Source organism: Mustela nigripes, chromosome 7, assembly GCF_022355385.1.
Source record: "Mustela nigripes isolate SB6536 chromosome 7, MUSNIG.SB6536, whole genome shotgun sequence".
Lineage (NCBI taxonomy): Eukaryota > Metazoa > Chordata > Mammalia > Carnivora > Mustelidae > Mustela > Mustela nigripes.
In genome coordinates this window covers 127,332,491-127,356,773 of record NC_081563.1, presented here as the reverse complement: position 1 = coordinate 127,356,773, position 24,283 = coordinate 127,332,491, and the positions used below count along the sequence as shown (strand labels likewise).

The 24,283-nt window shown below is 53.1% G+C and overlaps 2 protein-coding genes and 2 long non-coding RNA genes across 19 annotated transcripts in view; 2 read left to right on the top strand and 2 right to left on the bottom strand.

Moving 5' to 3' along the window:
• ZMYND8 (zinc finger MYND-type containing 8) overlaps positions 1-7,186 on the top strand; it is a 124,705-nt gene extending 117,519 nt beyond the window's left edge. For 10 of the 12 annotated variants that reach the window (XM_059407171.1, XM_059407162.1, XM_059407173.1 and 7 more), the window contains one exon: positions 5,608-5,832. In XM_059407171.1, the coding sequence (XP_059263154.1) occupies positions 5,608-5,747 (140 nt within the window). In that variant the 3' untranslated portion in view covers positions 5,748-5,832. Of the gene's footprint in view, positions 1-5,607 lie in introns of all 12 variants that reach the window. The other 2 variants (XM_059407172.1, XM_059407164.1) reach the window with 1 other exon arrangement.
• Positions 7,187-7,892: 706 nt separating this feature from the next.
• Positions 7,893-11,519, bottom strand: LOC132022777 (uncharacterized). Its single transcript, XR_009405704.1, has 3 exons — positions 11,330-11,519; positions 9,825-9,935; positions 7,893-9,588 (listed from the first exon to the last, which is right to left on the bottom strand). It is a non-coding gene; the product is annotated as an uncharacterized LOC132022777 (long non-coding RNA).
• Positions 11,520-11,606: 87 nt separating this feature from the next.
• LOC132022776 (uncharacterized) lies at positions 11,607-15,644 on the top strand. The gene is made up of 2 exons (XR_009405703.1): positions 11,607-11,693; positions 14,060-15,644. It is a non-coding gene; the product is annotated as an uncharacterized LOC132022776 (long non-coding RNA).
• A 2,704-nt stretch (positions 15,645-18,348) lies between these two features.
• The window catches only part of EYA2 (EYA transcriptional coactivator and phosphatase 2), a 272,876-nt gene continuing 266,941 nt past the window's right edge, over positions 18,349-24,283 (bottom strand). For all 5 annotated transcript variants that reach the window (XM_059407158.1, XM_059407157.1, XM_059407161.1 and 2 more), the window contains one exon: positions 18,349-19,151. In XM_059407158.1, the coding sequence (XP_059263141.1) occupies positions 19,071-19,151 (81 nt within the window). In that variant the 3' untranslated portion in view covers positions 18,349-19,070. The remainder of the gene's footprint in view (positions 19,152-24,283) is intronic.

The window sequence follows — 24,283 nt, the reverse complement described above, 5'->3', positions numbered from 1 at the left end:
GTCCTGGGCGTGTTGGCGGACCCCTGACCTGAAGCACATGGCTGTCTCGAGTGGGAGGAGAGGAGGGTTCGCCCCAGGAGGTGCTGGTGATTTGGGTCCTGGGTGGGTGGGGGCAGAGAGCGGGCAGAGAATTATCCCCGAGGAGTCCGGTGACAGGATGGTGGGAAGGGGGAGGGAGGGCAGGATCTAGAATTCTCCCTGAGAACGTAGGTTGTAGGAGGAATAAAGCCGACAGCTCCCGTCTCCTAGAGCTACCGGGGACGTCAGAGGGGCGCTTAATTGATGCTTACGGAAGAGTGTGACACAGACACCTTAGCGCGTTTATTCCCAGCTTCTGGGAGAGACGTACCTATTTCCGTTAAGCAGGTGAGGACGGTGAGGCCGTGAGAGGTGGAGTCACATGCACGAGTAACCCCGTGAGTGACGATCACGGCCAGGACTTCAGTCCAGTCCCCTGGGTGAGGCCACCTCGGTGCTCTGAATGCTTAGGTTGGCCCGTATGAAACTGTGAGTCAGAAAGGGTCGAATGTGAGCAATTTCGTATAGCCCAACTGCTAAGGCGCTGGTGTGTGGGGACGGTCGGCGGTGGGTGTGGCCTCTCCCCTCCGGCCCCGCTTCCGGACCTCCGGTGGGTGTGGCCTCTCCCCTCTGCCCCTGCTTCTGGACCTCCTTGCTCTTTCCTTTCGTCACTTCCCTCTTTCCTTCCTTCGTTTCCGTGGCTGCTCCCAGCAGCACCCTGTAACCCCGCCTCCCAGGCCTTCTGGTTTTCGCAGTGTCTGTCTGGCAGAAACCCACGTTGGACAGACCCCGGCCGGCCGTCTTGCTTTTTCTCGTCTGCACGCAAGCTTCAGAGCTCAGCCGGAGAAGGTTGTGCAGGAGGACACGCTCGCTCCACCATGCACACTCACACGTGCACGCACACCCACACACACCCCCACACACACCCCCACACATGCATCTTGACCACTGACCTCAGAAGCAGACGTTTTCATCGGCCTGCTCACCTGACCAGATTCCTTGGGTAGCAGCCCCTGTTCCGCTCTCCCTCCATGTCATGGACAGCACTTGGCCTTGCCTGTCCCTTCAGAGGAGCCCAGCCAGGCGCGGCCTCGCCGTCTAGCCCCCCAGCCTGTGAACCTTCCTGCAGCTGCGCTGGCCTTTCCCTCCGTCCCTGTCCTCTCATAGCCAGATGTGTTACTTTCAGTTGCTTCCTTTCCGTGGCTGTCAGCTGTCTGTCTGTTTTTATTTTTTTAAAGAAGATTTTTATTATTTGACAGCGAGAGAGGGAACACAAGCAGAGGGAGTGGGAGAGGGAGAAGCAGGCTTCCCGCAGAGCAGGGAGCCTGACGAGGGCCTCAGTCCCAGGACCCTGAGTTCATGACCTGAGCCGAAGGCAGATGCTGAATGACTGAGCCACCCAAGTGCCCCTTGTCTATTTAGTTTTAAAGATTTATTTATTTGAGAGAAAACGTGCGCATGAGTGTGGGGAGGGGTGGAGGCAGAGGGAGAGAGAGTCCCCAAGCCGACTCCTTGTTGAGCGTGGAGCTTGATCTCACAACCCTAAGATCATGACCTGAGCTGAAACTGAGTTGGGCGCCTAACCGACTGAACCACCCAGGCACCTCCTCCCATGGCATTTAAATAGCCTCCTGTACTTCTAGGTCCCTTCCTTGACACCCTGGGTCTCCCCCTAGAGCAGTGCTGTCCCCTAGAACATTCTGCAGAGATGGCCTCGTTCTCCACCTGTGCTGTCCCCCGGGAGCCGCTTGTACATCTGGCTGTTGGACCTTTGAACTGTGGCCGAGAAGATTGAGGAATAGCAGTTAACATTTTCTTTTACTTTGTTTAAATAGCATCATGTGGCTAGTGGCTACCACAACCTGTCTCTGTCCCCAGTCCAGGTCGATGTCTAAGACTTGTTCCAGCCTTTCTCTCTCGCTTTCTCACATACTGCTGGGCTCACGCCGTGCGGTTTCTGTCCCAGTGCAGTCACCATTGACTTCTGAGCCATGAATCACTGTGGACGTCTTAATTCTAAACGGTGTTTTGAGACCTTGTCTCACAAGGACGAGATTGGTCAGAGTCCCAGGATCCCCACAGCAGAAGGGATCTTCTTGGCAGGTCTTGGGTAAAGAAAGAGGTACATCTGGGCCCTCACTCGGGAGACATCCATGTTTGGGACGGGGGACGAGGCTGCACGGGAGGCATATTAGCAGGGTGGGGTAGCACCCCAGAGTTCACTGTTAGAGACTGGAGGAAGCAGAGTATTTTCAGGCAGTGTTTCTGTGACATCCAGGAACATGATCGGGAGGGACATGCGTGGGAGGTGCCCAGAGGCCTTGTCAGGACAACAGAGTTGGCATCTTACCATTTTCCTCTATTTCCCACAAAACGGTTTGTGCTGGAGATCGTGCAAAAGCGGAAAGACGGGCTTGTTTGCTTCCCCTTTGAATTCCTTGTATTTCGCATTTAACTTCTGCTGGCTTTTGCCATCGGGGGCGGTGGCTGTGCGGTGGAGTCTCGCCGAGGGGAGGGAGTGGGCTCTGAAACCTACTGGGGGCTCCTGAGCTCCAAGTGGCTCCTGGTGCTGGGCGGGTGAGGAGGAGGGAGAATGCTCTTCCTTGCTGCTTGCTTGTCAAATTTTAATTTTGAGATTTTAAAGCAAAACATGCATGTAGTTAGAGAAAATAAAATTGTACAGAGGAGGACCGTTCCTAGGCCCAGTCCCCACTGATACTCCTGGTACTTACCTCCTTATGTACAAATAATGTCTTTCCTTGTCCGTTTGTTTCTGGATGTTCGTTTTCCACATTTCTTTTTGACTTCTGGCTTTAGAAGATGAGAGTTGGGCTCATCGATGACCTCTCTGTTCCCCCTCCTCCCTGGTGACCTGTGTCACTGTTTACATGCTCTAGGGGTGCCCTGGGTCAGATACAATGTGCATTCTTTAGTTCTGGTTCTGTCAACTGGAGATGGAGTCTGTTGTCCCCTCCCTCGGTGGCTGTCCTCTGCTCCGCTGTGACCTCCCATCTTCATTGTCCAGAACAGGTGCATCTGTCTGTGACCGTGGCTGGCGGCGGAGCTGGAGACCTCAAGGCTGGGTTCCCACCGTCCCGAGCTTGCCGTTTCTGGCCGAGGAGGTGCTGGGGCTGCCAGGATTACGTGCCCGTTCGGGCGCACTTGTTCCTTCTCCTGGAGTTTGTTTTGTCCTTTTGTCCGACCTTCAGTTCTTCCACACCAAGCTCTTCGCTCGACCCCATGACCCTCATGGACTCGGAAAGCCCTTTCATATCATTGATTTTTTTTGGCTCTTCGGTTTCAGATGTAATTTTTTAGGGTCCCGTCATCGTGGATTTGGCCCCTCGATACCTCGACTGTAGCCCCTTCCTCAGTCCTGGCCAGGGCACCTTCCTCACCCTCCCACCCTCCGGCAGGTGGTCAGAGGAGTCGTGATTCCCTTTCAGTCATCCTCTCCCTCGGGGGATGCTCTCCGCCTCAGCATGGTTCTGGTCCCTGTTTCCCTGGTGGAATTAGGCTGTGTGCGGAGCTGGTGGTTCTGAGAGGTGTGCTTTGACTTGCTTCCGAATTCGTGGCTCATAGAGTTGCTTTTCAGTCCTTGTGCACCTTATCCGCCTGTCACACCGCTGGTGGCCAGGGACCCTGCATGCAACTCCGTGTGCACAGTGAAAGGGTGCCAGTCCCCTGTGTGTGGCTCCGGTTGGAGAAGGGGAGCTGATAAGAGAGCTTACGGTTCTGAGAACAGCGGGCGGCATCTTGATGCACACAAGTAGCCGGTGGTAGGATTCGGGGCTCCCGAGCTCCCGGACGGTCTCCGAGGCTGCCTGGACCAGCTCTTCGGTCCCCAACGGTGTGGCAGGCAGCCTGCCAACACCCTGAGTGCCACAGCCGGGCAGCCTGCACCCCAGCTGCCCGGCCCACAAGGGGAAGTAGGACCGTGTCCCCAGAGCTGCCAGGAAGCGTTCCGGGCCTGCAGAAGCCTCGGTGCATGTTGTGTGTGTGCGCGCGCGCGCGCGCTCATTTCTCTTCATGGATATGTCTTGTATCTTCAGATAGATGGGGCTTGTTCTTTTGCCTTCTTGCACTTCTTAGCTGTGCCTCACGTGGCCACAGAAAACCGCAGTAGGAAACGAGAGCCAGAATGCATGGTTTGGCTTCTAGAAGGGGTCGTCCTTGCTCTTTTTCAGAAAGGGCCCTGGGTTAACGCTGATTCTCCCCTGCAGCGATCGGCCGTTCCCGCCATCGCCGTGTGTCCCCTTAGCAGAGACACGGGCCTGGCTGGCCTGGCTCCTTGGTGCAGGGGCCTACGCCTGACCGCGTTCTTGTAGGGTTTTCTCACGTTGGCGGATGACCGGCTGCACCGCTCCCCGTAGACCTTCCTGCGGAACCATCCCGGGTGGGTGTCACGTACAGGGTCGAATGCTAAGAGGAGGTGGATTCAGGAGTCTTGGGAAGACTTGCCCTTGACCCCAGTGCTGTCTCCCCGAATCCCCCCTCTTCTGGCAAGACTGATGCAGGTGGTTAAAAAGACGTCCCTCCTGACTGAACACATCACTTTTGGAGATTTTTGTTGTTCTCTTCATTACTGAGCTTCCAAAACCAGAACGCATGACCAGACACCCGCATTCCTCTTCACCAGGCGGTGAGAAGCGTCACCCCCGGCTCTGATCTGGTCCCTTCCCCACTCTTTCTCATTCTGAGCTTGACCGTTGGCTTCTTCCAGTTAAAGATCATCCCACCTCAGGAAGTTTAAAATCAAAGTTCCGTCCCAGCCTCTCTGAACTTGGCAGACCATCCGGGGCGCGACGGGGTCTTCGCGGTGTGCTGATGGCTCTGTCGCCGTCGGCCATGCTGGCCAAGCTGAGCTTTGCTACGCGACAGCCTCCAGGGGCCTCATTTGGCTCTTGCTTTAACCTCTTCTAGATTCCTCTACCACTGTTGAGCTCCTGTGGTACCCACGTCCTCGAAGCCGTCCTAGGTCTTATCTCTAGTTCTGTGTCCTTCGGTGACCCCTCAGCCTGTCCTTGCTGGGAGTCCATGGGTCTGTGTTTCTGGACGGACTTAGCCATTGGTGGTCCTCTCCTTCAGGTGGTTTGGTTGTAGGTCTGTTTCTCAAGTTGTCTATGAATTGACTAAAGAAACTCCACTAAGAGGAGGAAGTAAATCAGTTGCCAGATTTCAGTGCCACTTCGCAGCAGCCGAGCTGGGACGCAGAAGCATCCCCGGGGTGGGTGGTGTCGGTCCCCCATGTAATACAGGTTCACGGTTCCGGGTGCGGCATGGGACCTGCCCTCCTTGGCACTTGCGTACCTCCCTCCCTCCCCAGTCTTGGATGTTCACAGCGTGACAGCCTGCTGTTTCTCTGATCCGCTGTTGAATCCTAAAACACGAAATCGTTCTACCTTTGTCCTCTGGAGACCGCCCCCCCAACTCCCCCAACGTTGGGGAGCGGTCGGAGGCACTGGCTGGGGTGCCTGGGCGGGCGGGCAGAGCGGCAGCCCGCAGAGGAGGCTCGGGGCTGGGACAGGTGTGCCTCGGGGCCGCTGGCGGGAATGCTCAACGTCCCCTTCTGTTGCTTTTCTTCCACAGACCATTCCCGGAGCAGCAAGTCCAGTTGCTGGAGCAGCGGGGATGAGAAGCGAGGAGCCGCACGCTCCGAGCACAACACCAGCTCCAGCTCGAAGAGCCTCCTCCCGAAAGAGTCTCGGCTGGACACCTTCTGGGACTAGGGACAAGTCACGACATAAGCCACCCACGCCATGGAGGAAAAAAAAACCAGACACCAGGGCAATAGGAAGCAGCAAAGAAACGTGAAACAGGAGAGCAGCCACCTTCAGACTGGAGAGCGCCAGACACGCGGACTTGGCCTTCGCCCTTGGCACGCAGGGCCGCCTACACTACATAGCCTCCGGCATTAGCATCGACTAAGGACTGTTGGACCCACACGAAACCTATGCTTTAGGTGTAAATAATGTACAATTTGTGGATGTCCTTGAACCTAGAGTACCTTCCCCTTTTTATATTTGTATTGACTTTAACTTATAAAAAAAAAAAAAAGGAAAAAGAACAACAATTAAAAAAACAATAAACCCAACAACAAAAAGAATGTTTGGACGTTGGAGGGAGGGATGGTCGTTCAGCTCCTCTGTCACCGCGGCATGGAGCCTGGGTCCTAGGATCGTGTGGCACACAGGCCCTCATCCGTGGGTGCCACGGGGGGACACGAGCCATTGGCGTTCAGGCGTCTGTACGCAGGGCATCGGGACCAGGGGTTGGGCACAGGTCCTGTGCCGCTGTGCGCACATCCCATCAAGCCATTGGCCCTTTTCTGATCCTACGTTCCTGTGTTAGGTGACGCCAGCTCTCAGGACCGGAAGGACACCTGGAGAAGCTAGTTTATTTTGTGTGGTTTCAATGATGACTACTCCTAAAAGGGAAGAAAAAAGGTCCTTGTTTCCAGAAGACGGAAACAAGCCCCATTCCGCTGCACCGCAGGAGAGGACGGAGAAAGCGTGAGGGTCGTAAGCTCCGAAACAAAGAGAAACCTTTTCTTTGCTTTGTGGTTCCTTTTTAAACACACTCACACATACTTGGTAAGTGATGCTGTGCTTCTTGGAAGCGATCACTCAGAAGCCAGATGCACGCAGAGGACATTTGAGTCTGGGATGAAGAGCATGTATGTATTATTTATACAATGGAATTTTACGTTTTTATGTAAGCATGAAACAAAGGCAGTGTGAGAGAAAGCAAGACCTCGGCCGTGCTGTCTGTTACACTACGCATACTGTAGTACCATTTTGTATGTTGTGTAAAACAAAAAGCATTGAACAAAAGCAAAAGGTGATGTATGTATATGAGAAAATTAATTGTACGATATCATTCCAGTACATTCTGTTGTACATTTTAGTCCTGTTTACTTTCTCTTCGTTGTTGATAAGAGGATGCAAACTGTGTACAGTTTCCAGCTAGTTCCCCATATTAGAGAAGAACTACACAGAGTATTAGAAGAAAAAGAGAGAAAGAACATTTGTGAATTGCAGTTGTCAAAAAAAAAAAAAAATAGCCTAGCTGGCCTTATTTGTGAAGCATAATTGCTTTTAGCATATGGAAGTATTTTTTCACATTTTCTTTGTATAAAATTTGTATTAAACTTAAATATCTTTTTTGATGATGGCGTTTCTTTGTGACTGAGCCAGTGGACTCGCACCGTTATGCTCTTTTGGGTTCTGCCCCTCCCCCGCCCCCCCCGGTTTTTTCAGATTCTTCACCTTTTTTTAATTAAACTGTTTTTGGAAAAATGGCTTGGTCGTCCTCCAATTTGCAGTTTTCCATCGGGTTGGGATGGCCGTGTCAGGTCTGCACGACCCAGCACAGGAAGTCAAGGACATCTCAACAGGTGGTGGGCACATAATGGGGGCCGCCCATGGGCACCTTTCCTAGGAAGTCCTGTTCCTTGGAAGCTGTTGACAGGGACACACCAACCAGAAGGGAAATCCTGGTTGGTCTTTGCACAGTGAGAAGGGGGAGGGGGACAGTCTTCCCATGGCGATGGTTGGGGCCTGAGCTTTCGGGAATGGCGTGGCCAGCATGCGACCTTAATATGGCGTGGGTTCACCCTCCCTGGTCATTTGGCTTCTGTGGGGTCACAAAACATTTTGATTTTTTTATCAGTCACTTGAAAATGTAAATACTACATGCTCAGCTCATGGGCCTTACAAAAAGCAGAGGATGGGCCGTAGGCCATTTGCTGACCACTGCTGGGAAAGGAACAAAATGGGGATACTTTATTTTTTAATTAATAATTAATTAATTCAATTTATTTATGGTGCTAAAACCCAGGATCGAACCAAAAATGGGCATATTTTAAAATAACACCAAGGGCTGAAGGTAACTTCTCTCACTAGAACCCATGCTGGGGGTTTGACCTGAGACCTGGATGAAGAGCTGGCTGTGGGGACCTGGAGTGGGTGAGCATCCTAGACCGGAACCAGCAGGTATAAAGGCCCTGGGGTATTCACTGCAAACTTGACATGCTTGATGGCCTGCAGGGTGGCTGGTATGGCTGGGAGGAGTGGAGGTGGGGAGGGCACGGCATGTAGGGTCAGTGGTCCCTGATATTCATGTGGAGAGTATGGGCCACCTTGATGGGAGTTGCCAGGGGCTCTTATAGAAACAGGCCCAAAGAAGTAACTAGCTCAAGGCCATGGAGCTGGTGAAATTCTAATTGGACTGCTACTGAATGCTTTTTCTAGCAAATAGGCCATCATCTTTTTTTGGGTTAGAAATTTTTTGAGCTTTCTTCCTTTTTTTCTTTCTTTCTTTCTTTTTTTTTTTTTTTAAAGATTTTATTTATTTATTTGACACAGAGAGCACAAGTAGGCAGGCAGAGAGAGAGGGGGAAGCAGGCTCCCTGGTGAGCAGAGAGCCCGATGCGGGGCTGGATCCTAGACCTCCGAGATCATGACCTGAGCGGAAGGCAGAGGCTTAACCCACTGAGCCACCCAGGTGCCCCTCAGCTTCCTTTAATTGGGCATGTATGTGCCCCTTGCTGTCTCATCTGAAGACCACAGAGGGGCAGTGGACACAGCCCTACCTTAGAGAATGAGGCTGAGGTGGTAATCTGGACCACAGTATCCCGTTTCTTCAGCTCCAGCAAACCGGCCCCTATCCGGCCCCAGGGCCCTTGTACTTGCTGTGCCCTTGGCCTGGCACACCCTTCTGTGGCTGGCATCTGGGATTGCCTTTGAGGTGTCACCTCTGAAGCAGCCACTCCCCTCTCCCCCCACTCATTGTCCTCTGTCCCAGCCTCTTACTAGTTTTCATATCCTTGAGCAAAGTTAATACATATTTATGACTTCCATCTTGTGTGTCCCACTCACAGGTGAGCTGTGTTGCCAGGGCTTGGAAGGATGCACTGTTTCTGGGTGGGGCTGCATTTAAGCAGGGGCAACCTCTGAGCCTTTCTCACTGTGAGGTTCCCCAGCACCCCGACCCTGCACCCAGGTCTCAGCTGCAGTCTCCTACGGAAGGAAGTGATGGTGGTGAAGAGAAAGTGGTGGTTTTTAAAAAATGTTGAATCATACTATATATTTGACTAGGTCCGTGCCTCCTATTTGGAAAGACGTGTGTGCTCCCAGCCCCCTGGCTCTCCCTGGTCCCTCTCCTAGGCACCCTTCAGTCTGTGCATTTATAGATCCCTGTGGGGAGGCAGTTTTTTCTCTCTTTTTGGAACATAACCAGCAGCATTTGACACACACCCTCCTGTCTCGTGGCTTTTTTTTACTTATCCTGAGGTCTGGGGCTATCTCCAACACCTCTTCATTGCCCTGTGGGTCCATCACCCTGGGTTGCAAGAGGACAGTGCACGTCACAGCCCCCAGGAGTGGGTCCTCAGATAGTCCCCGAACACTGGCCATAGGGTTGGGGGTCCCGTGGGGGGAGTCCTGGGCTGCACCAGAGGGTCTGTGAGAAACCAGACAAGAGAGGGACAACTCCAAGCTTCCAGACAGGGTGCGGAGACTTCCTCGCTGGCGCTAGTCCCGGTCGAGTATTTTCAGATGCCTGAAGAGTCTGGATCGACGAACGAGAAGAGGAAGGACACAGAGGGGTTTGCCATGGTCTTCCTTACGTTTTAAGGATGGCCTGGTGTCGGGCAGGACTGGCTGCGGCTGCGGAGGACCATAACGCGATCGGGCACTCTCGCCACCTGGTGGCCCTTGCCTAGAACTGCAGCCCCAGAGCCGCAGCTGGACCACGGGGGACAGAGAGGTGGGCCAAAGCCGATCATTCAGGTGACAGATGCTTACCGAGCACTCTGGACTAAGCACTGAGGACACAGTACTTGCAAAACAGGTGCAGCCTCTGTCCTCATCTGACATTCCCCACGGGAAGCAGTCAACTATGCAGATAACATGATCCTAGGTGGGACAGATAATGTTGAAGGTAAGTAAATGGGGCGTGGAAGGGAGGTTGATGGTGTGTTTGGGGACGGCCTCTCAAAGGAGCTGGTCCCTGAGCAGAAACCGGAAGGAAGGTGAACCGAGCTGTGATTGGTATTCTTGGTTATTCTCCGCGGAACGTTAGAAGCACCCGGGAAGGTTTTTTTTCTTTCTTTCTTTTTTTTTTTTTTTTGTGATAACAAACAGGTAAATGCTGAGACCCTACCTGCTTTTCCCAAATAATGACATCCCACTCTCTGGGCTCGGGTTTGGGCTTCTGTCCTTTCAAAGTTTCTCAGGTGATCCTACTGGGCAGTCAGACCCGAGAGCCATTAACCTGGTTGGAAGAATGTCCCCGCTGGAAGAACGAATGTAAGAGGCCTGAGGTGGGGACCCAGCATCTTCCAGGAAGAGAAGGCAGGCCCCTGGGGCCAGAGCCGAGGGATTCCAGGTGGGGGGTGGGGCTGATGGGCTCAGAGAGGGAGAGAGGAAGAGGCTGGGTTCCATTGTGCTCCAAAGCAGATGGCAAGCCAGGTGGGTGTTATTCTTTTTTAACAGCTTAATTGAGATAAAATTCACATATCATACAATCTACCCATTTGAAGTAATTCAGTGATTTGGGGGTATATTACATTATTTTTTAAAAAAAATTGTAGTAAAACATTTATATAACAAAACTTTCCCTTTTAGCCATTTTCTTAAAAAAAAATTGAGAGAGAACGCGCACGAGTAGGGGAAGGAGCAGAGAGGGAGAAGCAGACTCCCCATTGAACAGGGAGCCCCATGCCGGTGTTGATCCCAGGACCCCGAGATCATGACCTGAGGTATAAAGGCAGACGCTTAACGGATTGACCCACCCAGGCGTCCAGTGGCATTAATCAGAGTTGTGTTTCACACATAGAAATGTTTTCCAAACTTAAGCTTTCATATCAGAGCACATCGGGACACCCCCTGCATTTTCTTTCATCCGGGGAAGCAAAGGTCACCACATTTCTTCCACCGTCCCTGGGGTGGGCTGAAGGTTTTCCATGCTGGCATCTTCTGGTCTTCATGATAACCGCACAGGGCAGCATGAGGGAAGTGACTTCCCCAAGGTGACACAACAGGTTAGTACCAGAGTCGGGATTCAGACGGGACCCCCCATGACTGCGACACCGCGGTCAGGTCAGTTTACGAAATGACCTCCGGGGACCCTCTTTTCCGGACTCCCCGCCACTGTCCACGGGGTGGGTACTGTTCTCTCTGTGAAGCTGGGAGACTGACACTCCGGGCTTCCATGAATTTAAAGGGGGTCAGAGTTTTAGTTGCATACAACACTCTAGGTAATCTGGCAGGAAAGGAACTCATTAAAGGATATTGCGGGACTCACAGACCTCAGGGAGGCTCCAGCCAAGTTACATCACAGGACCTTCCCTTCACGGCCACTGGGCCCCGACACTGCAGCTCTCCCCGGTGATACTGGGCCTGTCCGTTCTGCCTCCTTGCTAGATTGGATCCCACACGTCAGAACGCACGTGGCAGAATCCCACCGCTTTCACGTGCGAGCGAACCTGGACGGGGCAAAACAGGTTGCGCTCGTTGGGTCCAAGAGTCTAAATAGCGCTTGGGGGTACTTGATTGGCTGAATCTCCAGCTGGGGATCTCTGATTGGTTAAATCTAGGTCACATGCCTACGTCCGAACCGCAAGGAAGGCTGGGAAAGTGGGATTCAGGACGTTTCGTCTGCAGATGCCTAAGGTAGGAAATTGCCCAAACACAAGGCCTTGGGTTGACACAAGCATTGTCAGCGGCCCCTGCAGAACTTCCCAGAGTATCGGTCAGCCGGGCCAGAATTTTGGCCAGCAGAATTCGCCCGGCCAGGTACAGCGGAGGGGGTGTAGTAAGCGAACCAGGCTGTAGTGGGGCCCCGAGGCCTGTCGGCTGGGCTGGAACTACATTTCCCAGAATCCCTTTCCCTCGAATGGTGCCGAGTTAGAACGGAGCTAACGCGGGACTCAGATGTGATTTTGAAGGCGGAAGGGAAGCAGCAGCTCCTTCTCTTGCGAGGCTGCTGTGGCTAGGACAGCTGCAGACGTGCCCTCAGACGCCAGCTTGTCCTTGCTGGCCTCTGGGCTACACGCCGGTCTTGTTCTGACTCCTGGACACCAGCAGCGGGCCCGCCGCCCCTGGCTGCTTGGCTGCGGAGGCCAAGGTTCCGCGTCGGCTTCTCTTCCGGCGCCTCGCTGCGGGCTCACTTTGGTGGCTGGACATGCCCCACGGCTTCTCTTTGCCTCGTTGGTGACTCGGGGCGCCGCTTTTCCAACTCCTCTGACCCCCGTAGAAGACCTAAGTCCCATAAAACGTACCTCACCCCTAACTCATGGGCCAAATCTGGGTGCGTCCCTGATTGGATCTGATACAGGATGAGTGTTGACAGACTCAGGAGGAGGGTCGAGGGAGCCTCCATGGCAGGGCCTTCGGTGGGGTGGGGGGTGGCCGGGCAGGGGCACGGGCTCGGGGTGCTGCTCCTCCAGGATGAGGAAACCCCGCTGTTGATCTGTAGCAGCTGCTCCAGCTCCTGCGGCCTGACCCACACAGCATTGCTCTCCACCTGCAGGCCGGTTGCCCCCTGTGCAGCCCGCTTTCTCCCCTACTTAGTTCAGTACCAAATAGGGGTCTCTTGTGAACGGAGCTGATTTGTGGGCCCTCAGTGCTCCAGACCCCTGACTAAGAAGGGTTTCCAGTTTTTCCGCCTCTCCATTCAGGAAAGCACAGCCCTGGGGGTGCGTGGGGGGCAATGGTTGAATCTGAATAAGTCATTGCTCACCCAGAGTTGTGGCTGGGGATCAAACCCTTGGCTTTGCCATCTGGCCCAGGGCTCTGTCTGCCCCAGGCTCTCTTGAGGGCATGAGAGGGGTGACCTCTGACCATTAGCTCAGGGGGTGACCTGAGCTAATGTGGGTCAAGGGCTTTAGCGTGGTGCCTGGGACATAGCAGGTGCTTAGTGTTAGAAGCTGGGCTTGGGTTTGCAGCTTCTCATTCAACCAACAGCAGGTGGCCATCGGGGATCCAAGGGACGAAGCGGAAGAGGCCCAGAACTCTGCTGACTTTGCTACCGGTGGAGAGGGCTGATGTCTGCAAGGGCATCTCACCTACGGCCAGAGCTTACCGGCTACTCATTTGGGGCCACATACTTCATGCTGAATTTTATAATGCTCTCTGAATCCTTTCAAGGGCAGCCTTGCATTGTTTCCAGGCCCGGCTTCGTGTGGCTCTGGAGGGCGGCTCGGCCCAGCTGCGGGGTCGCACTGCCCTCTGGTGATCATCAGCGGAATAGCTTTTCCCCGAGCGGAGCTACTAGCATTAACGGCCGTGGAAAGCACCACGGGGAGACTGGTCTGAGATCAGGACAGTGATGGAATGTGGATAAAGGCTGGGAGAGGCTGTGAAGGAGCCTTTTAGGGGTTCCTAGAAAGCTCTTCCATCTTGATCTGGGCGGTGGTTACCCAAGTGTGATCCTAGGTAAAAATACATCAAGGTGCATGCTTGAACTTTGTGCAGGAAACTCTCTGTAGGTTATAAGATGAAATTTAAAATTATTTAAGTTCATGAGGAATTCCAGTTGTTTTTGACTGGACACACTTTTTTTGTTTTTTTTTTTTTTTTTTTGAGATTTTATTTATTTATTTGATGGGGAGTTCACAAGTAGGTAGAGAGAGAGGGGGAAGCAGGCTCCCTGCTGAGCAGAGAGCCTGATGCAGGGCTCGATCCCAGGACCCTAGATCATGACATGAGCTGAAGGCAGAGGTTTAACCCACTGAGCCACCCAGGCACCCCTGGACACCCTACTTCTATCCTTCTCCCTCCAAACCACTGTCCCCACAGTAGCCATTTTTAAAAATACCAATTCGATCATGCCAGTCTCCTGTTTAAAATCCTCTCGTGGGTCCTCATTGGACTTAGAATAAAATCTCGACCCCAGTAAAATTCCAAATCCGTGACCAGAAGGATCCGACCACATCTGCCTGGGTCTTCCCCTCTGACCCCATGACCTGTGACCTCCCCTCCAGTTTTCCCAGGTTTCCCTTCTTTCCCTCCAACTTGAAAGCTCTGTTTGCCCACAGGTTCTGTACTTCCTTCTTTCCCCCTGGAGTGCTTGCCCTGGATTTTCTCACCAGCCAGGTCTGAGCTCAGTTGCCACCTGCTTGGAGGGGAGCAGGCTGTCCACAGCGTCCCCACACTGTTCCGGTGACTCTGGGCCTCGTCACCCCAACGCTGCCTCCTGGACTCCAGCCAGTGTCTGAGAGGACAGCAGCCTCCTCATTGACCCAGCACCGCCACGTGTGTACTCGGGAAGTCACAATCTCAACCAACAAAAAGACCCTCAGTGTTTATCTGCTGCTTTTCGGACCCTGAATGTTTCATTGGACAGATCCTGGGATCTCCTTCAAAAGGATGTTCTTAGGCTTCCCCCTCCCCCTTTTGGGGTAGGCTCTGGACCCAGAGTGGAGCCCAGTGAGGGCCTTGAACTCCCGAACCTGAGATCAAGACCTGAGCTGAGATGCAGAGTTGGACGCTTAACCTTCTGAGCCACCCAGGCTCCCCTCTGGCCGGCTTTTGGAAATTGGCTGGCTTAGGCCTCCAGGATCCCCATTCTCCTCCCTGTGAGGGTCCCCCGGCTGCTGCTCTGCTGCCCTCAAGGTGGTTCTCAGAAGGGGAGTTGGGTTGTGGCACAAGCCTGTGCGTGGGGAGCTGGGGCGCGAGTGCTGGGGTCGGGCTTGTGGTCACCGGCGCTCTGCTGTTCCTCCTGCAGGACAAGGCGGGGAGTGGGAAAGTCTGGGGCTCACGGTCAGTTTGCCTGCTTGTGTCCTCTGCCCTCTGCGGGGAAGTCCGCTCCATGGGGGAGCGGGAAAGCCTTGGTCTGTTTTCACGTCCATGGCCACGGACGGGGTAGAGCACCTGGGGAATGGTAGACCCCGGCTTCCTCTGGTGGCAGAATGAACGGCTAGCACCGTGGCTCTGAAATGGGATAGAGCTTTATCCAGCGGCCCCGGCTCTGACCTCGGAGACCTTCACTGCCCCGCTTTTGGTGATGGTGGCATGTCAGAGACCAGGCTTGCTGGGATGGGCAACAAGGACCAGCTTTCCTCAGCCTCCTGCCTGCACCCAGAGTCCCGCAGGAAAGGGCTAGTGCTTCCGCTTGGGGGAAACTGGCTAGATAACCAGCTACCTACAGCAACCAGCTGTGACCGAGAAATCTCTGGAACTGACATCCGATCTTCAAGACGTTCTTACAGTAGCCTACTCTCAGCATTCAGTATATAAGGAAGGCACACTCCCACTTATGCCCACATGTCTCATAGCTCCCGTGGGTCACCGTTTTCGTTAGTTTCGTGTATCTTCTTCCAAAGTTTCTTTTTGCAGAAGGATCCTACAGGTTTTACTTTTTTCTCCATTTTTATACAAAAGGTGGCTTGTGATACATGCTGTTCTGAAACTGCCCTTTTTCACTTAGTGATGTGTTTAGGCAACCTTCCCAGACTGATACGTAGGGAAGAGCCTTGTTCTTTTTCATGGTTGCGTAGTATTCCACCCTGTGACCATGCCGTCCTTTAACCTGTGCACAACTGACGTGTGTTTAGGTGGTTTTCATTCTTTGCTATTACAATGTTGTAGAAAATAAATCTGAATGGAGTTTTCATACCCACATGATCTGATCTATAGATCAGTTCTCAGAAGTGGAATTGCTGGATACCATTTACAAATTGGGTAAACACTGCCAACTTCCCCTCTTGGTGATTTGTGCCAGTTTCAGCTTCTGCCAGCAATCTGCGAGGGGCCTCACAGCAATGCTGTTACTAGGAGTCCCAGAACTTTAATATTTTTGCCAGTGTAATGTGGAAAGTGGTATCTCAGTGTATCTCAGTGACCATCTTTTTATAAATTTAAAAAGCAGTTTTAGGGGCGCCTGGGTGGCTCAGTGGGTTAAAGCCTCTGCTTTCGGCTCAGGTCATGATCCCAGAGTCCAGGGATTGAGCCCCGCATCGGGCTCTCTGCTTAGCAGCAAGCCTGCTTCCTCCTCTCTCTCTCTGCCTACCTCTCTGCCTACTTGTGATCTCTCTCTGTCAAATAAATAAATAAAATCTTTTTTTTTTTTTTAAAGCAGTTTTATTTCTTAAAAGATTTTATTTTACACCCATGGTGGGGCTTGAACTCACATCCCTGAGAGAGTTGCATGCTTCACAGACTGAGCCAGCCAGGTGCCCCAAGTAGTAGTTTTTTTATTTTTTGGAAAAAAGGGAGGACACCCCCTGGCTGGCTCAGTTGGTAAAGCGGGTGACTCTTGATCTCAGGGCTGTGGATTGGAGCCCCACATTGGATGGAGAGATTACTTATAAAATAAAATCTCTCTCTCTTTTTTTTTTTTTTCAAGATTTTATTTGTTAGAGGGAGCACAAGCAGGGGGAGAGGCAGCCAGAGGGAGAAGCAGGCTCCTTGTGATGCAGGACTCGATCCCAGGGCCCTGAGATCATGACCTGAACCGAAGGCAGAGGCTTTAACCCACAGAACCACCCAGGCACCCCCAAAATCTTTTTTTTTTTTTTTAAAGATTTATTTATTTGACAGAGATAAAGAGCCCAAGTAGGCAGAGTGGCAGGCAGAGGGAGAGGGAGAAACACGTTTTCTGCTGAGCAAGGAGTCTGACACGGGGGTTGATTCTAGGACCCTGGGATCATGACCCGAGCCGAAGGCAGATGCTTAACTGACTGAGCCATCCAGGCGTCCCTCTAAAAAATAAAATGCCCCTGCCAGTGCATTTTAGATGCTTGAGTAATATCTGGTGACAAATACCCAGCTCCAGGAGTTGGTGATATGAATGAATGATATTCTGAGTAGAAATCTGAGCCTGTGTGATGGAACACTACTACTAATAACACTATTACATGCTATGTAAGTTGGGATGCTTTGGGTGACAAGTAACTTAGGAAGAACCAATTAAAAATATTTGAGGGGCACCTGGGTGGCTCAGTGGGTTAAGCCTCTGCCTTCGGCTCAGGTCATGATCCCGGGGTCCTGGGATCGAGCTCTGCAGGGAGCCTGCTTCCTCCTCTCTCTCTGCCTGCCTCTCTGCCTACTTGTGATCTCTGTCAGATAAATAAAGAAAAAATCTTTTAAAAAAAATATTTGAATCATAAGGACTTTTGTTAACTCACATAATAGATATAACCTGACTTTCCAAAACCGTTGTCCTTTTAAGAGTTAGTGCTGTATCAGTGGAAATCTTCTACTCTAAGTATATGCCTATAAATGAAACCACACTGAAGCGTCCAAAGATGGAGAGAAAGAGACTGAGTTAAAAAACTTAAAGCCGTGTCTTGAATTCTGCATTTGGGGTAGGGGTGTCTGAGGTCACACATCCCTAAACTTTTCAGTCAAGTAAGCCAAAGAATTCTGTTGTTTGGTTTATGCCTCCTCTGTTGTGTCTCGTTCCTTTGCAAGGGAAAGAAATCCAAATGATTGCTCTTGATTTCTTTCTTTCTTTCTTTTTTTTTTTTTTTTTTAATTTTATTTATTTGAGAAAGAGGCAGTGAGAGAGAGCACGAGTGAGGAGAAGGTCAGAGGGAGAAGCAGACTCCCCATGGAGCTGGGAGCCCGATGCGGGACTCGATCCCGGGATCATGACCTGAGCCAAAGGCAGTCGTCCAACCAACTGAGCCCCCCAGGCGTCCCTGCTCTCTGATTTCTAAAGCCCTTGGATAGGCACACCCAGAAGCTGATCTGAGGACTTCCTTGGGTCTCTGTCTGGGCTGGTCAGGAAGTTCTCAAGTCATGCTCAGACTTCTGGGAGGCCATGGGCTTTTGTTTGTGAGTGCTGAATAGTGTAGTTCCTCTACTTCCGAAATTGTTCTCAAGAGATGCAAGATACTCCTGGGGAAACAGTGATGATTAAACAGCCTGGGGCCAGTGAATCTTAGCTATCTACCACCCATCCATCCATCCTCCCACCGCCATCCATATCCCATCTGCTGTCTGTCTGTCTGACCGTCCGTCTGTCCATCCATCATCCATCCATCATCCCTCAGTGCTGTATCTGTGTCAGACTGTGATGGGGACTGAGTATACAGAATGAGGAAGACCCTATCCTTGACCACTGGGAGTTCTGGGTCCTCTAGAATCCAGGCAAAAACACTTACCTTACAGACTGTGAAATCCTAGCTTCCATCAAAACCACCGTGGGACATTGAGTCCTCACAACAGAACTGTGGTTGACAACCTGGGTAGTTAATTTCAGGAATAAGGGGCAGGTCTGTCTGTTTCACCCAAACCTCCTCTGTGTGGATGGCTGGACCTCTGTTACTGCCTCTAATGGAAGCCTCGAGCATGGTCATAAAGTAGGGACACCCTAGCCCACTTCAAAATGTAAACGTGGTTTTATTTAATGCCTTTTATCCGTCACAAAGTACCGCCTCCTCCCCAGGGTCCCCTCTTCCTAGAAAACAAGATGGCAGCATAAGGCACGTGCACTGTCCACATGACGTCGGGTTATGTCTTTAAAAACAAAAATAAGCAACAGTCTTCCCATCAGCCCCGACCCGCCTCCCTCACCAATTGTTCAAAGAATGATTGTCCCCCCAGAGCACAACTTGGAGCAGAGAGTACTAAATGCCAGCTGCCCCAGCCCACATGCCAGGTTAGAAAACCAAACCAAACCAACGACTAAGAAAACCGACAACACAGGTACAAGAGCGTAATACCGGAGTAATGAGATTAGTCCATAAATTAAAAAGAAAAACAAAACAACAAAAACATCCCAGGCCTGTCCCCTCCTCATTACCCCCCTCCCCCAAATCAGCAATCCCTCGCTTTTGTTCTGTGGGTCTTGCAGGAAGGCCTGGTCTCCGAGCCAGTCCTCTTCTCCAAAGTGAAATGTTCCAGAGCCGCTGTGGGCTTCCCGCGTCTCCGGACCCGAGCTCGCACTACGGGGACAGCCGCTGAGATGGTCACCAGGCACGTCCTCTCGGCCGCAGGGGCCCTGCCCGGCGTCCGGCATCTGGCAGGGAGGCGGGGACGGCGAGGGCGTGGCTGGGTGCGTGGGATGCGCCCGCGATGGCAGGTGGCGAGGCCCCGGCTCCGCTATAAATACTCCAGCTCCAGGGCGTGCCGCAGCGCCTCCAGGTCCGCGTGGCAGGATATCCGCCAGAAGGGCATGTTGTGCTGCAACACAGAACACCAGCCGCGGGGTTAGGGCCCCGCGCCGCGCCCCCCCGCAGTGCCCCCGCCCAGGGCCAGAGCCCGAGCCTGAATCCCCGCAGGCTGTGGGTCCTGCGGACGTTTCCTGGACCATGGGGGCACTGGCCGGTGGCCCCCGGTTGGGCTGCACGGTTGTGCATTCCCTCGGAGCCCGGGCGGCTCTGCTCATCCCGAGCAGCCTGGCACACGGGTGGACCCTCTCCCCATCTTTGGGAAGGTCTTAGGGCACAGGTGGTGCGCTGACCCGGGAGGGAATCCGGCAGTGAGACGGCCGTTTCTTCTTAAAATGTTGTCCCGGATCTTGCCACCTGGAGAAGAAAGTCTCAGCTGGGGGCTCGTGGGGCCCCCACCTGTCCCTGCCATTAGCTCGTCTCCCAGTGGCCGGAGCCCGTCCCAGCCTGGGCTGCTCAGACGGGCACGGCGGATTGGGGGGGCGGCGGCTGGTCTTCCTGCCCGGGCACCGGGCAGCCTATTTGCCGCCCACAGCAGCGGTGGCTCTTCCCAGTGCCTGGCACGGTGGCTCAGGGCGGCTACTGTGATTACATCGAGGCACACGAGGTCACAAGGGCGAGGAATACCGTTACGTGGGGCGCGTGTGTCTGTGTGCAGGGCTGGGGGAGGGGGGCTGGCTAGTGAGTCCCTCGGTGCCACGATGCAGGGTTTGGATCCCACGGTGTCAGCCTGTGCCACCCAGTGTCTCTGATGAGAGTGTCTTAGGGCCACTGTTCCGGAGCCAGACCCTGGGCTAGTGCTTTGTTTTCTAGCTCACCGAACTGCCCAGACAAAACCACGAGCACCTTTTCCAAGTGGGCACGAGAGTGAGAAAGAAGAGAATTGATCTAACCAGAGTTAAGTTGCCGCACGCCAGAACGAACTGCCCTCACGGTCACGGTCATCCCACGGTCGTAACACTGGGTGAGTGTGCATGTTCTGGGCCGCGCACACGACCTCGTGTAACCTGGTCACGAATGCTCAGGGAGGCACTCTGTCCTAGCTCACGGACGAGGACACTGAGCCACAGAGAGGTCATGTCAGGCTCCGGAGAAGACAACTGACTGCATTTTTATCACTGGAGAATTTAATCACTGGCTGAAGGTCTTGCCTGCCCAGTACCGCTCTCTCTTCTTTCTTGCTGCCATGACTCAGAATCTGGCAGCGCTGTGCCCACATCTAGAGGATGAGCTATGACTGTCTAAGCAAGCTGTGACAACCCCAGCCTTGTTTGCCAGGGATTTGTCCTGTTCCCCCAACCTTTTTTTAATTTTTTTAAAGATTTCGTTTATTTGGAGAGAGAGATGGAGGGAATGAGTGGCGGGGGAGCGGCAGAGGGAGAAGCAGACTCCCCACTGAGCAGGGAGCCTGATGTGGGGCTCGATCCCAGGACCCAGAGATCATGACCTGAGACGAAAGCAGACGCTTAACTGAATGAGCCTCCCAGGACCCAGAGATCATGACCTGAGACGAAAGCAGACGCTTAACTGAATGAGCCACCCAGATGCCCCAGTCCTGTTTCCCTCTTGACTTGGGATCCACCGAAGCCAGTGAGGAATGTGGGGAGGATTCTGGGAAAGGTTTTCCTCTAGGATTAACGGGAGGCACCTGAGGAGAGAACTGCTTCCTCCTTACTTTCCCTTCCTATTTGGATGCTGTCACGTTACCATGTGATGCCTGGAGCTGTGGTAGCCATGTTGAGGTCACGAGACAACAAATCCGAAAATGCCGAAGATGGTTAGAAAGGTAGAGTGGAATGATAGGAAGTGATGCTTGGTGAATTTCTGACCCACCGCAACAACCTAGGGCACAACTGTTTCAAATCTTACTGGGTAGCAAGTGTTTAACTCACCATTACATAGGCTTTTTGCTACCCGCAGCTATGATACTGAGCCTCCACAAGATAGTCATTGGCCTTAAATTATTTACTGAGTGAGCAGATGGCGCTTGATGAATATTTGGATGCCTGGAATTCTGCCCTGTGAGGTGCCATGTCCATATAGCAACTATACAGGCATCCTTTTGGCTCGTGGAGCACATCAAGTTCTTTTCTGCCTCTGGGAGCTCTGCACTTACTGCTCTGCCAACTCTTTATATCATCGTTTATCTTCATCTTTCTGCTCTGTGGTAGGCAGAATAATAGCCCCTAAAGATGTCCAACGGATCTCTAGAACCTGTGAATAAAGGGATTTGGTGGCTGTGATTAAATGAGGGATCTTGAGATGGGGAGATGGTCCAGAGGGCAGGGACTGTGTCTGAAGGTCCCCTGCCGTGTGCTTGGGGTGGGGGCCTCCTGCCCAGCCAGCATGCACACACACGGTCCCCACTGGAGTCACAGAAGAAATCCACAGCTACGAAATGAACAGGGTGGTTTTGTGTTGTGGTGAGCACTATGAAGGCAACAGAACAGGGAGGCAGGGCAGAAAGCAGCTGGGGGAGGGTGACTATTCTGATAGTTGGGGTCTGGAAAGGCCTCTCTAGGGGGTGACAGTTAAGCAGGCCGCAGAAGGCAAGAAGGAGGTGTAAACCTTGGGGGGAGATAATTGAGGCAGAAGACAAAGCAAGTGCAAAGGCCCTGAAGACAGAGCTTGGAATGTCATGTTCACTGCAGCATAGTAGGGTTCCTGGCACATAGTAGGTGCTCAAGAAACACACAGAGAAGGAATGAAGAAGGGGGGGGGGGACGAGAAGGAAGGCAGACTTCTCAAAGTTCTCAGCAAACACCTCTTTTTCTTTCGCTCAAAAGCAGCCGCATACTATCCATCACGGGCAACAGATGCCATTTCTTTAACGCCTTCCGGCTCCCCCAGCTCTCCACCCTCTCCTCCCCCAGCCAAACCTTCCTGTCTCTGCAAAGATGGATTTTGGTTCCTGCCCAGCCAATCCTGTCCCCCTTTAAAGAGTGTAATTCATTTTTCTGGGAAGAAATGAGCAAAGGTAGAAGAGAACCTCCATCCCAGGCGTAGAGCACGCGTGGATTTATCACCTGCGGAGAGGTAGGGACAAATGACCCACTAAAATGGAGATATTAACAACACTGTCAGCCCCGAGAGTCCCAGCCCCTGGTCCTGTCGCAGTATTTCACGCTGCTCAGGTGCCCAGCAGCCTGGCCTAATGACTCCCATCTATCGGGTCGGGAGAGCGGCCGGTGCGCAGCGTTTCTTGCTAATGGGCTGGGGCTGCTGCTTCAGATAGTTGCAGAGGTTTTCAGGGGAGGCCAGTGTATGGGGGTGTGTGGTGCACCCTGGCCTTCTCTGGTGGACTCCCTCTCTTGTCTGACCAGCTCAGGGGTGGGGACAGAGTGTTTGAAACTCCTAGGTCCACCTCCAGCCTGCTTGGCATTTGGAGCAAAACACATTAGTTTGCAGGTATAGCTGTGTGACCTGAGGTATGTTAACGAACCTCTCTGAGTCTCAAATGCAGCCTCTGTAAAATGAAGCAGATGATACCCGCTCTGCAGGGGGGTTTGAGGATTCACTAAAACCATGACGCCACTAGTCAAGAGGAGGGATCCGGGCCTGTGGTTAGGTCAGGCGCTCCTAGGTGCCAGTGACCACCCTGCCACACGCCAGCTATGATGGAGACCCCCCCCCCCCCAGTGTCCCCCTCTCTCAGAAGCAGCCCTGTTTTTCTTAGCTGGGGACATGGTGGCTGAGAATAAAGGCGACATCTGCCAGCTAGCACCGTCATAAGGTGTGATAATGTGACCCAGAACTGGCCACTGGGATCTGAGCAGCCGTGCTGTCCCCCCGTATCCCCTGTCCCCTTAGGGATGCCGCAGCCTCCCCCTTTCCATTGTAGGGCCGCCGTGCAGATGGGGGGGCCGTGGCCAGAGAGCAGTCCTGAGACAGGCAGAGCAACAAGACGGAGAGAGCCTGGGTCCTCATGTGTCTTATGGGAGACAGGAGAGCCGGTTCGCTCTGCTGTTCAAACTGCTGTCCAGCGTCTCTGGCCACCCCAGCCCCGCTCCACAGAACCTGGGTGGCGCTGGCCCTGCTGAGAACCACCCCCCCCGCCCCGCCCTGCTGGAGACCATCCTCTCCACCCCTGCACCTGTCTCGGTCACAAGCGTCTCCTGCGGGCTCTGAGCAAACGAAGAGATGTGGGTGAGTTCTCACCTTTTGTGCAAATTAGCATTCATATTTTCTTTCTCCACTGGTTCTACTGGGGACCGAAGCTGCTCCGCTTCCAAGGGCTGTGTTATCCCGCCTCTCCCGCCCCACCGTCCCGGGGAGCAAGACGGAGGCTCGGGCTGCTGGGGACTCCCTCTGCAGGGTTCCTCTACCCAGCCCTGGGTGCCTGGTCCCGGCAGCTGTGACAGATGAGGAAGGGCTGCTCGGAGAGGGGGCGTCACCTGCTGAAGGCCACACAGCCCCAAATGGCAGAGCTAGCGTTTAGGGTTGCACATGCGCTCCTGGTCGCATCTTTCTCTGGGAGCCGGGCTGGCGGGAGGGTGAGGCCAGGGAGGTGCCCACTTGGTACAGGAAGGCCAGTCGAGACCAGCTGTTCTCAAAGGAGAAAAAGCCTGCCGCCCCCAGGGGTCACTGTGGAAGTTTCTAGAGGTATGAATTTGGACTCCTGATTTGGGGGGCAGTGCCGGTGGGGTCCTGCCTCATCTCATGCACCTGGGACCTGACTGATTGTCGAAAGTCCAGAGAATATATACAAACCTGACGTAATAACCTGAGCCTGGGCTCTTAGCACTGGACCCATCATGTAGAAATCTAGAGTATCCTTTCCATGCTTTTAATAAAACCTGTATTTCTAGGAGGGCAGCTACTGTGTAAAGCAAGGGAAGACTATTTTTTTATTCCGAATCTCTCCACGACTGGCTTAGCAGTTTGGAGAGATCAGGTTAGGGCCATAGCCCCTCACGTGGCTCCTGAGTGGCCGAGACTGCACACCTGGGTCCCCCGTGTTGGCCGGCTCACGGGCACGGCACGCTTGGGTCCAAGCACTGGGCTTTTGTGCCCACTTACATGTTGAAGCGCATGTTACTGTGAGTGTCAATAACTTTCCCTTTATTTCTCTTTGATAATACCATTCGATCTTGACTTCTTGGCCATTGTGGTTCTAGTGCCCATGGCCATTTGTATTTCATTTCA